Source organism: Notolepis coatsorum (genome assembly GCF_963971535.1).
Source record: "Notolepis coatsorum genome assembly, chromosome: 6".
Taxonomy (NCBI): Eukaryota; Metazoa; Chordata; class Actinopteri; order Aulopiformes; family Paralepididae; genus Notolepis; species Notolepis coatsorum.
This window is the reverse complement of record NC_140170.1, coordinates 118,652,414-118,665,624: the sequence shown is the minus strand read 5'-3', so window position 1 is coordinate 118,665,624 and position 13,211 is coordinate 118,652,414. Positions and strand designations below refer to the sequence as shown.

The window sequence follows — 13,211 nt, the reverse complement described above, 5'->3', positions numbered from 1 at the left end:
AGCCCTGGTCTATGTTGACCACAGGATTTGAATCAATTAAGGCTAGCAGGTGTACTGAGTTGATTGACACCTGCATGTGCATGACACTTAAGGGAGGTGTCAATCAACTCAGTACTGACTTCTACATTCATTGGTGGATGTTAGCCATGACCTCTATACAATGGGTTAACCCTTTAACTATACCACTTACATTAGACACCCTAGCAACCACCTATAACACCCTAGCAACCACCTAGAAACACCCTAGCAACCTACTATAACACCCTAGCAACCACCTAGAAACACCCTAGCAACCAGCTATAACACCCTAGCAACCACCTATAACATTCTAGCAACTGCCTAGAAACACCCTAGCAACCACCTATAACACCCTAGCAACCACTTAGAAACACCCTAGCAACCAGCTATAACACCCTAGCAACCGCCTATAACACCCTAGCAACCACCTAGAAACACCCTAGCAACCACCTATAACACTCTAGCAACCACCTAGAAACACCCTAGTAACCACCTATAACACTCTAGCAACCGCCTAGAAACACCCTAGCAACCACCTAGAAACACCCTAGCAACCACCTAGAAACACCCTAGCAACCACCTATAACACCTTAGCAACCACCTAGAAACACCCTAGCAACCAGATATAACACCCTAGCAACCACCTATAACACCCTAGCAACCACGTAGAAACACCCTAGCAACCACATATAACACCCTAGCAACCACCTAGAAACACCCTAGCAACCAGCTATAACACCCTAGCAACCACCTATAACACCCTAGCAACCACCTAGAAACACCCTAGCAACCAGCTATAACACCCTAGCAACCACCTAGAAACACCCTAGCAACCACCTATAACACCCTAGCAACCACCTATAAACACCCTAGCAACCACCTATAACACCCTAGCAACCACCTAGTAACACCCTAGCAACCACCTAGAAACACCCTAGCAATCACCTAGAAACACCCTAGCAACCACCTATAATGCCCTAGCAACCACCTATAAACACCCTAGCAACCACCTATAACACCCTAGCAACCACCTAGAAACACCCTAGCAACCAGTTTTAACACCCTAGCAACCACCTAAAACACCCTAGCAACCAGCTATAACACCCTAGCAACCACCTATAACACCCTAGCAACCACATAGAAACACCCTAGCAACCACCTATAACACCATAGCAACCACCTAGAAACACCCTAGCAACCAGCTATAACACCCTAGCAACCACCTCTTTTGTATCTTTTGAACCATCTGTCATAGAGACAATACAGACGCTCTCCCATTGGCCGGCAGTGCACAGGCATCACCCACACTTTCACAATTTCCCCTGCGGAATTGTCTAGTTGTCTTTATTGTTCATTGTCTTTGTATTGCATGTTCTTTGCATGTTTTGTGTTCACATCAACCTGCAAAGGGACTACAGATGGAAATTTGTTTATAGCTACAATCTGGCATGTTTACATATAAATGTTCATTAATGTTCATTAACCCATTGAGCCCCAAAAACGCAATATCTCGTGTTTCGCCGCCAACGCTTGAGCGCCAAAAACGTAATATCTCGTTTTTAGATCCTTTGATCTTTTTCCTTTGATCCCCGTTCTAAACACTCAGCCGGAGCTCCCTGGCACATCTGCCTACGTTGGAATTGCAATGACGATCGAATCTCGCCAGGTGGCAGTATTGTCTACCTCATGAACATGCATGGGCCAGCTTAGTGCCGCATATGCTGCACAAAACACACTTTATCTCACAATCTAGAAAACCAGTCTGGATTATTTTGAAACGGGGCAATGTTTATTTTGGGATTGTGAACGAACAAGGGTATGTAGAAGCAAATTTTTTGTACATGTTCGACTATAAATAGTGTCTGTCAAATGAGCCATACTATTGTCTCCATAGCTATAATATAGAATATACAATAGCTCTGCAAAGATCGTGAAATATCGTGAAAATGGTCAAAAAAAGCTGGCGCCAGGCAGTACAGATGGGGAAAGAGTGTGGCGCTCAATGAGTTAATGTGCATTGTCCCTATTTTTAAATAAATAAATTTAAATTGAAACATAACATAATGATGCATGTGAAACAGGACATGGTATTCATAGCTATTTCCGTACACTTTCTCACACTCTCTTCCCGCTATTTCCATACACCCTCTTTTTTGCTCGGGTTCACACAAACACACACTACAATATGGCCAATAACACTGTAGCGAGATGAGTGGCTTCAGTGGGCAGTTCACCCTTTCACTACCACACTACCAAAGGGTTAACCCTTTCACTGTGACAGTACAGAAGGTTAACCCTTTCACTGCCACACGACAAAGGGTTAACCCTTTCACAACCACACTACATAAGGTTAACCCTTTCACTACCACAATACAGACAGTTAACCGTCTGTAGTGTGGTAGTGAAAGGTTAACCTTCTGTAGTGTGGTAGTGAAAGGCTAACCTTCTGTAGTGTGGTAGTGAAAGGGTTAAGTGTGTTCACTGAGTGAAGAGCAACTTTGTCAAGGACAAGGGCATAATATGAACGTCGGTCTGGCTAGCGGCAGTAGTAGAAGGCCATGTCTCAAGGCCACTGTAACTAAGCAACTTAAGTTATACTGTACGTCACCCGTACATTTCTAAAGACGTAATCACAGGAGATGACCATGTCATTCCAACCAGAGATAATATAAATCCTGCACTGTATGGACTGTTTTTATAGGCACACCAATATCGGGGAGTTCTCTTATGGAAACCTTCTCTCTATGTGTGTCTCTTGTCCTCCAGGTATCGGTTATGCGTCCATAGTGATCGTGTCCCTGCTGAACATCTACTATATCGTCATCCTGGCCTGGGGGCTGTACTATCTAATCCAGGTAAGCAATACAGTAACCATGGCCCTCTTTGAATGGAGAATTGACCACGTTCACATGGGGGCCATTTTGGCCCAAGGTGAGAACTGGTTGGAAAGAAATTCCGATTTGAGCATGACATAATATCACAATGGCCGCCATGTGAATATTCATTCATTACATTTATATAGCGCTTTTATAGACACTCAAAGCGCTCCCCACAATGTATGGTGGAAATTGCCTCCTTCACCACCACTGGTGAATGTAGACGCCGGGCAATTGAATATGGTCATTAGCACTGAATTTCAGCTTCATCAGTCAGAGGAGAATGTATTTGGGATGGCAACATAAAGCAGTGGCTTTGACCTTCCGTCCTCTCTGTGTCTCGTGCTGTCCACACGTGAAACTCATTCCAATGTCAACCTTAATCAGACTCTGTGGTCGCCGACCATTTTGGGTTAATTAAAGGAGATGACCGTGAATTCTACCTGTAGGTTAATTCTATATTCAAGCAATAATACAGAAGAGAGACGGTGGTTATGTTATATAGTTGAGATTCTGTGTGCACATAACATTTGAATAATGAGTTTAAGAACCTGCAGTCCATACTACTGTGTGTGTGTGTGTGTGTGTGTGTGTGTGTGTGTGTGTGTGTGTGTGTGTGTGTGTGTGTGTGTGTGTGTGTGTGTGTGTGTGTGTGTGTGCGTGTGCGTGTGTGTGCGTGTGTGTGTGGGGGGGGGGGGGGGGGGGGGGGGGTGAACACGTTGGCAGGTTTACACATCCCATTGTTGTGAGATAATTGCTTGTTGGAAAGCCTCTCGAGCCAATCGCATCCTGCGATGATAACTCTTGTGTGACCGCTGTGATTCTAGTGCTTCCAGCCAGAGCTGCCGTGGGCCAAGTGTAACCAGCCCTGGAACACTGACCGCTGTGTGGAGGACACCGTCCGCAAGAACAAAACGCTGTGGCTGGCCGCCAACACCACCAACTTCACCTCCCCCGTCACCGAATTCTGGGAGTAAGTAATAATAATAATTATTCATTTATTTTGTATAGCACTTTTCAAAGACCAAAAGTCGCTGACAATAGGCAAAAACAAAGAACAAAGAAGGAGAGGAGAGAAGGTAGGGAAGGTGAAAGGGAGGTGGTAGGTTGAAGGAGGGTGGTTATGGGTAGGGAAGGTTGAATGCTTGGGAGAACAGCACACACAGTCACACAGTTAGACCTATTACCAGGGCTTATATAAGTACTGAAACAAGTACTGTAGGCTGAAACATGTTGGACTTTTAAAAGATTTTCTAAATAATGTAAGCTACTTATTAAAGGCTTTTTAACAACTGTAGAGCTGCCTTGGATCTCAACCTTTCTTATATAAGTACATCTGCCAATTCTGTTTCTACCAGTAACATGGATGGGTAGCCAACACGTTTGATTAGCTGTTTCTACCAGTCACATTGATGGGTAGCCAACATGTTTGATTAGCTGTTTCTACCAGTCACATTGATGGGTAGCCAACATGTTTGATTAGCTGTTTCTACCAGTCACATTGACGGGTACACGTTTGATGAGCTGTTAACATTTTCATCTGATTGAAAAAGCTTCGGTAACACTTTATAATAACACTCAGTTATAAGACCTTTATAAGGTATTTGTAGATAATGAACTAATCATGAACAAATCATTTATATACATTCGTAAATCATTATTAAATCATTTATAACTATATTTGTATAACATTTACAAATTAGTTCTACATTATTTATGACTCATTATCAACATTGTTTGTACTTGATTTGTTCATCATTAAATAATGTTGTTTAATGTGTAGTAACACATTTGTAGATGCTTTGAAAAATGCATATGAAAAAACGACTATACTGTACCTCCATTTTATTTGTTCATGTTCAACAAATGATTTGTTAAGACATTCATAAAACATCTATAAATCATTTGCAGATGCTATTGTGTGCCCTAATCTAAAGTGAAGCCTATTTATCATTAACAAATGTCTAATAGTTTGTTTATTTGTGGACTTTTATGAATACACACAAAGCAATTACCAGACTTGTATTTTCATGTTTAACAAATGATTTGTCAAGACATTCATAAAACATCTATAAATAATTTGCAGATGCTATTGTGTGCCCTAAGCTGAAGTGAAGCCTATTCATCATTAACAAATGTATAATACAGTTAATAATTTTTTTACTTGTTCAACACCTGTTACAAATGTTGTAGACAGCTTTCGGATACACCCTTCTTTGTGACATCAAGCAGTGACAGAATTAGGACTATAGATAAATGCAATTTTATTAACATATAAAATACATGTGCATAACATATAGTGTAACGTGTGGGGGGCACTAGGACCCAGGAGTACCCTGGTCAGGTATTGACAGAGTATGTCAATTTATGAATGTATATAAATGATTTGTTCATGATTAGTTCATTATCTACAAATACATTATAAAGGTCTTATAACTGAGTGTTATTATAAAGTGTTACCAAAGCTTCGAACTTTATCTAATCGACTCGTTATTGCTCAGTCCACTTGCTGTCATGAAACATTATCTCCGTTTGGGACTAGCTAGCATGATGCACTGTTTTGAGTTAACGATGACAATTATTCCAAAAATCATGAATCATAAGCTACAATTCAAAGCACAACAATTGCATTGCCAATGTAGATTAATATTAGGTTAGAAAATACAACATGTTGCCCGATTTAATGTGATCTCTGGTACAAACCACACCCACTTCCAGTCTTCTATCCGAATACAGAGACAGATAATTATGTTGGTTGAATTATGTTATGTTGGTCTCTGCACACCTCTACACCAAAAGGTTCCATTAAAACCTACATAAAACCCTGTGCCATCTCATTCAAATTCCCAATTCTGAGAGTGAGTCACACAGTAATCCACACACACACACGCACGCACGCACGCACGCACGCACGCACGCACGCACGCACACGCACACACACACACACACACACACACACACACACACACACACACACACACACACACACACACACACATACAATGAATGCACATACACATTTCCCCCACAACACGATGAGTGATGTTGATACATCATGCCTGAACATCTCTGAAACCGATGAGACACTGCGGTCATACGGACGCACACATACACAACTGCATCACTTAAACATGATATACACCTAATCCTTTATAGTTCTGTACTAATAACCAATTATCAGGGTTCTTTCTACATCAGGGTTCATAAAGAGAATAGGACTTTGGAAGGACACCCCTCTAATCTCTCTGTGTCTCTGTTTGTCTCTGTAGGCATAACGTTCTGGGTATCAGTAACGGAATTGATGATATCGGGCCTATTAAGTGGGACCTGGCTGCATGCCTGCTGGCCGTCTGGGTCATCTGCTTCTTCTGTATCTGGAAGGGGGTCAAGTCCACTGGCAAGGTGTGTGTGTGTGTGTGTGTGTGTGTGTGTGTGTGTGTGTGTGTGTGCGTGCGTGCGTGCGTGCGTGCGTGCGTGCGAGCGTGCGTGCGTGCGTGTGTGTTACCAATTTGATTTGTATTGCCAGGTTCCGACAGCCATTGAGTATGACAGACAAGAGTACGATTACCAGACAACACAAGACTTTTAATGGAACACATTGGATATATTACAGCTGCTTAATTGATGTTTAAAATAGCTGAAAGAAGCTTTACACCCTTGTATCTAGAGAAGCCATTAAACCATGACAAGGCTGCCTGGCTCAGCTACGTTCATACTCCCTGATCCAATCTGTTTTAGACTCCTCCATGTGATGCTCATATGATGCTTCCTTTGCTGTTTGAAAAGGGGAAAATAAGCGGATATTTTTAGGCTGCGGTGAAAACCAAGTGTGTCCTGGTGGCTTAGTCGAGGTGCTGGTTTGAGTCCAGATCTTGACCTTCTGTGTTGCATGCCTTCTCTCTAAATGTCACTCTCCACTATGTGTTGTTCAATAGACTTTTGTAAGCATGTAATTTGTAATAACCTGCGACTAATCTGGTTACAAGAAACACACCAGTCTTGCTGTTAATTGTTGCCTTGATAATGTGCATCAACCTGAGCGCTGTAGCCATTATCTGTGCGTAATTAGTAAGTTATATCAGACATGTACACTTTATTTAGAAGTTATGGCTTTTCAAAGTTTGACCTTTTGATCTTTAATTATAGAGCCACCATCTGGCCGATTAGTGTGATATTTGATGTGTTGCATTGGCTCACCGATATCTTTCGTTGCGGCAAATTCCATGTCTCTGTCATGTACTATGTTATGGCAAACAATATTTGTAGATGTTTTTGGGACAGATGGACAATGACAACACATGGCCAATGACTTATACTAGCTGCTTTCGGTTGCAGCGCAACCTCTCACATTTTTAGATGTGAGAAACTAGCAGTCTAAGTTAGCAGGCACAATAAGGACTACCACCATTTCCCTCTATGTAACAAGAATCAGTGTAATTGCAAATGAGAAGGCATGGAACATTTCATAATGCTTGTGCAACAGTGTTTCATATTTTCCAGTATAATAAATCCAGCCAGAGTAACAACCAATATAAAGGCTGAGTGCCGTGCTACAGTCGCCAAGCCTTGTTCAACAACACTCCCAGGACCACAGGCTGCTCAGTCAATACCAGACACCTTTTTTATAGCCTAAATCCTGCTTATTGATTGGTTCGGTCTGATATATGCTTCCTGGTTGCTCCACGCTATAACTCAGCCATTAATGTCCCTCCCTCAAGGCCAAGTGTAAACATTTCTCTCACAACATTGACCTCCAAGTGTGTGTGTGGTTCTCACTTGACAGTTATAACCATACTGTATTGGCATTGTATTACTCTTTCATTTATTTTTATTATTATTTAATTAAATTATTATTATTATTATTATTATTATTATTATTATTATTATTATTATTATTATTATTATTATTATTATTATTATTATTATTATTATTATTATTATTATTATTATTATGTTGACTTATTCTACTGTTTGCACCCATTCCAAATCACTCTGGATTAGAGCGTTGGCTAAATGCATCAGATGTAATATAATGACCTGTATGCTGCGTGTCCGTGTGCTCCCAGGTGGTGTACATCACAGCCACCTTCCCCTTCATCATGCTCATAGTTCTACTTGTACGTGGCGTGACCCTGCCAGGCGCTTCTGAGGGCATCAAGTTCTACCTGTACCCAGATTTGGCTCGCCTCCAGGACCCAGAGGTAGGTGACCCAGACCCTGCCTGAGTAGAAATACTGTCCCTTTCAGAAATCCATGTAGCTTGTTTGACAAACCCACTTGCTCTGTGTGTTCTTCCCCTAGTCTATTTCTATGTTACACATGACCCCAACCTCCCCTAGTATTTATGTTGCACATAGTGAAAACTATTATATCATGTCTCTTGTGTTTTGTACACATGCCTCATGGCACCATTGTCTGTCGTGATCTATGTTACACACACAGTAGGCCTCAGCCTGTCTGTCCCTCCTCTCCGCAGGTGTGGATCGATGCAGGGACCCAGATCTTCTTCTCCTATGCCATCTGCCTGGGTGCTATGACGTCCCTGGGAAGCTACAACAAGTACAAATACAACTGCTACAGGTGAGGTGTCGGTCCGGGGGGTTAGGGGAGAGCGGGGTGGATTGTAACGGGGGGACGCTGCGGGATCCTTGTGTGTTCATTAACAATCCTCCTCATGACATATGTGTGACATAGGGACTGTATGCTGCTGGGAGCCCTCAACAGCGGTACCAGTTTTGTGTCTGGCTTCGCAATATTTTCCGTCCTGGGCTTCATGGCACAAGAGCAAGGGGTGGACATTGCCAGTGTGGCAGAGTCAGGTACGAGGATTCTGAAAGGCTGCAGCGATGGTGGGCGCTGCTCCCTGGTTATCAAATAAACAACAACAGCAACAACAGCAACAGCAACAAGTGTTTGAATAAGTAGCAACAGTACAAAGGCTTTAGGAAAAAAAATCCCAAATCTAGAAATGAATTCCAAAAAAAAAAAAATTGCATCGAAATATGGAAGTTTCCGCAATCAAACACTCCTTGACAAACGCAGGAAGTGAAGTGAAACCATGCAGAGAGGATGTGAGCACTCTGTGTGCTAGGGTTTCTTAGGAGCAGGGTGGGATGGCCAGTGTGCTAGGGTTTCAGGGTGGGATGGTCAGTGTGCTAGGGTTTCTTATGAGCAGGGTGGGATGGTCAGTGTGCTAGGGTTTCCTATGAGCAGGGTGGGATGGTCAGTGTGTTAGGGTTTCTTAGGAGCAGGGTGGGATGGGCTGACCAATGTCCAGACATATAGCATAAGAAAGCAATGTTGGATAAATGTGTGTGTGTGTGGGGGGGGGGTCTCATGAGAAGGTATTGAGTGGAAAGGTAGATTTAGGCACCAGTCATGTGAAAGTTTAGCTAATGTTGTCGAGCAAAAGAAAGACAGTAGCCCAGGACACGTGCGTGTGCCAATTTAAAACAAACAAAGCGTTGCATGATTTGAAACCGCATTTTTCTTCTGAGCTGTTTTTAACATACAGTCTTATGCATCTTTCTATTGAACTACGTTATCAGCTCACATTACTTCTACCGGTGCCGTGGTTCCTCCCTTTATTTAGTGACATATTTTAAACAGTTCACAGTGATACACTTGGTTTGTGTTTTCTGTCTGTTAACCTAGAAGAAAATTGGCGGTTTGCTGTGTTCTGGTTTATAATGTTTCTCATATAAATGAAGGTTTTTCACTCCTTGTCGCATTGATATGTGTCTCATATTATTGCTTCCCTGCTACAGTGTATAGCTCTGTGAGGCTATAACCCTCATCATCTTTGCCTCTCTCTGATTAGACCAAGTCAGTTGAGGTTCAGGTTGAGGCTTAGTTTTCCTAAAGCAGTATAACTAAGATTATATATGTCCTACAGTATATATACGGGTAGTATCCATATGAACGGATGCTGTCTTTGCACTAAGATGCTTCTGGGAAGCTGACCATTAGTCCCAGACATGGTAAGAACCAGTCAGACACCTGTCCATTAGGTAAATACTGCACTTGAAGTATTTGAATGTGCTTGTGCTTTTAGAAAGGATAGAAGATTGATAGAAAAATAGCAGTTGAATTGTATCGTAGTGTTAGTCAACAAGCTCCATTTAGAATACACTGCCAGGTAAGCAGAGAGGGGAAACAACAGAAGCAAAAAAATACTTTTACTCACTGTCCAAATACTTACTTTTGTGAATATTACACACATATACATTGATATTTAAAGAGAATGTAATGCTGCATTCACAAATATATGATTTTGGAACTACTTAAAAAGCTCATATTGTCGACTCAATATGTTTAGCTTTTATACATTTGTTATATTTGTTTTTTTTCTCAGTATTTTCCCACATCTTTAGTCAACGCTGTGTTTGGTTGGATGCCTTGTCATATTTCTCAGCTAAATAGAGTCTATCGACCTATCTAGTCATCAACTGCAATGCTGTTTAATCTATCAGTCATCAACTGCAATGCTGTTGAATCTATAGTATCTAGTCATCAACTGCAATGCTGTTTAATGTATCGACCTACAGTATCTAGTCATCAACTGCAATGCTGTTTAATCTATCGACCTACAGTATCTAGTCATCAACTGCAATGCTGTTTGATGATTCGACTGTTTTTATTATAATTTATTTTTTACTGTTTCCCAACTCGTATTGAACAGGTTACAATGTCAATCAGACGTGGGCAAAGAAGTATAGTTGGAATATGTTGTACTCATTTGGGGGGGGGGGGAATCAACAAGCGCTTGACTTACCTTATCTTGCAGTTGATTGTCTCTATGTCTGATCGAGTGTCAGATAAGGTAAATCAAGCGCACCTCAAGTGAACCTCAAGTTTGCCTTGTAATGTTGACAGTGGTGGTCATCTGTTGCACTGTAATATTATCACTACACAACTATTTTATGGATACCACCTTACTTTGGTATATACTTTCTATATTTCACTTTCTGTATTTTAATATATTTTGTATACTTGTATACAAATGTACTATAGATAAGTACATTGCCATTATCTTACAGCATTACTTAAATCGTTTTTTTTAAGAATTGTAGAGAATTTTATTAGAATATTGTCAGGGTGATGTTTTCTAGTTATAATTATTGTAAATAGTATGAATGTGTTATACCAACAGAGGCCTATACGCATGAATAAGCACAGAGTAAATAGTCAGAGTACATTGGAGGCACTGCATGTCCCTTATGGCCTGTGCTACTGCAACAGCATCACACCCCATACCTTCATACAACGTATAGTACAACACAGCAACACATCCACCCCCTAGGGAGCTTAGCCTATCCTTGTCTATGCATTCAACTTTGATTCTGTGCCGCGATTGGGTCTTTCCACAGCGACACAAATCAGGGGAACCAATAATACATTACCTCCTCCCCTTCCCTCTCTCTGTCTGCTCCCCTCCCCCTCTAGGTCCTGGCCTGGCGTTCATTGCATACCCTAAGGCTGTGACCATGATGCCCTTTCCCACCTTCTGGGCCGTTCTGTTCTTCGTTATGCTTCTGCTGCTTGGCCTCGACAGCCAGGTTCGTGGAGACAGACACAGTATATGAAGAGATGCACCTAATGTGAAGTATAATTTAAGCAAAAGACAAAGATCCCTACATGCACAGATTCAGTCAGGGTTATTACCATTACCATTAGGTCAGGGACATTACCATTAGAGACCGGCAGGTTTAATACCACCACAGAGGAGTGAGCTATGTGCTGAAATTGAGAATGAGATACATTTTATGTTTAGTATCCTGTCTACGAGGACGGAAGGTAAAATGTCCTCCGTTTAAGTTGAGTTGTGCTTCAGGAAGGGACCCTTTTTGTAGCAGATTTCTATTTGCCAAGCTTGGGAGATAAGGCAGAATACTTTGTTTAAGACCGAACCGTAATATGTATTCATGTCATCTGTATTTTAGATAATGAAAGTAAATATAATGGAACACTGCAACAGTAATTTTTGTGTATTATAAACCCATGAGGGCTGGGCACATTGTGTACATAACACGGAAATAAAATATATAAATATAAATAAATAGATGAATAAAAGGTATTGTCCTCTGTTGTGCATGTTTTATGCCACACGTTGACATATGTCGCTAAGGTAGCTACTGTGCTATTAGCTCCAGCAACCCCATGTATGTTGCTGGAGTGTGTGCCCATGTGATGTGATCTAATTGAGTCAAGTCTTTAATGCAATGTGATCTAAGGGAATCAAGTATTTAATGCAATGTGATCTAAGGGAATCAAGTCGTTAATCCAATGTGATCTAAGGGAATCAAGTCGTTAATGCAATGTGCTCTAAGGGAATCAAGTCTTTAACTCATTGACTGCCACGCTGTTGTCCCATCTTTAATCCCTGGCGCCATGTGTTATTGATCATTTTCACCACGATGTTTGCGGAGCTATCGTATATTCTATATTATACATGGAGACAATAGTAGCTCATTTGACAAGCACTATTTATAGTCCAACATGGAAAAAACAGTATGTCTACATACCTTCGTTTGTGCCCTATCCCGTGCTAAAGATCGTTTCATTATAATCCAGGCTGATTTCCTGGAAAGGGAGTTATGTCGTTTAACGAAGCTGCAATCGTTACCAAAAGCATGTTTTAGGTTCGGTAAAATATGACGCTGTGATCAATACAAAAGCATGTTTTAGGTTCGGTAAAATATACCTAAAATAGACCATACCTTTGTCAGAAGGTACTCCAAAATGAATAATCCCAGTAGTTCCATCGCGATCGCCATTACTGGTGTCACATTGGGCCTTGCTATAATACGGGAAACAATAGGTTTCAGGCGAGCAAATCGGCGACAGATGGCTGTGTACTGCTTCACTTTGAGGAGGAGGGGATTCCTGCCGCCAGAGGCACTGAGGCACACCTTAGAGACCCAGTTCAAAAGGTAGGCGATACTGCCACCTGTCGGGATTCGATCATCGTTGCAATTATAATTTAGGCAGCAGTGCCAGGGAGACACAGACAGGTCCGCGCGAGTGTTTAGAATGGGAAAATCGAAAAAAAGAAAAAGGGATCTAAAAACGAGATATCTCGTTTTCTGGCGTTCAACGCTTGGATTTGAAACACGAGAAATCTCGTGTTTGGTGCAGAATGAGTTAATGCAATGTGATCTAAGGGAATCAATTATATAGTCACTGGCATGCAACACTCGGATACATTCTCTTTCTATCACATACACTCTGCCCTTCTCTGTCTAGTAGATTGTGGATCCGTACTGAACAGGTTCTGACAATGTCTACTACAATGTTCCCTCTGTCTCTCTTATGTAC

At 41.5% G+C, this 13,211-nt stretch overlaps 1 protein-coding gene across 1 annotated transcript in view; it reads left to right on the top strand.

The window, feature by feature from the left end:
* The window catches only part of LOC311231218 (sodium- and chloride-dependent taurine transporter-like), a 92,667-nt gene that overhangs the window by 66,998 nt on the left and 12,458 nt on the right, over positions 1-13,211 (top strand). Inside the window, 7 exon segments of the mRNA XM_084317761.1 lie at positions 2,785-2,873; positions 3,722-3,867; positions 6,164-6,296; positions 7,961-8,095; positions 8,371-8,474; positions 8,589-8,713; positions 11,340-11,452. Of these exon segments, the coding sequence (XP_084173887.1) occupies positions 2,785-2,873; positions 3,722-3,867; positions 6,164-6,296; positions 7,961-8,095; positions 8,371-8,474; positions 8,589-8,713; positions 11,340-11,452 (845 nt within the window).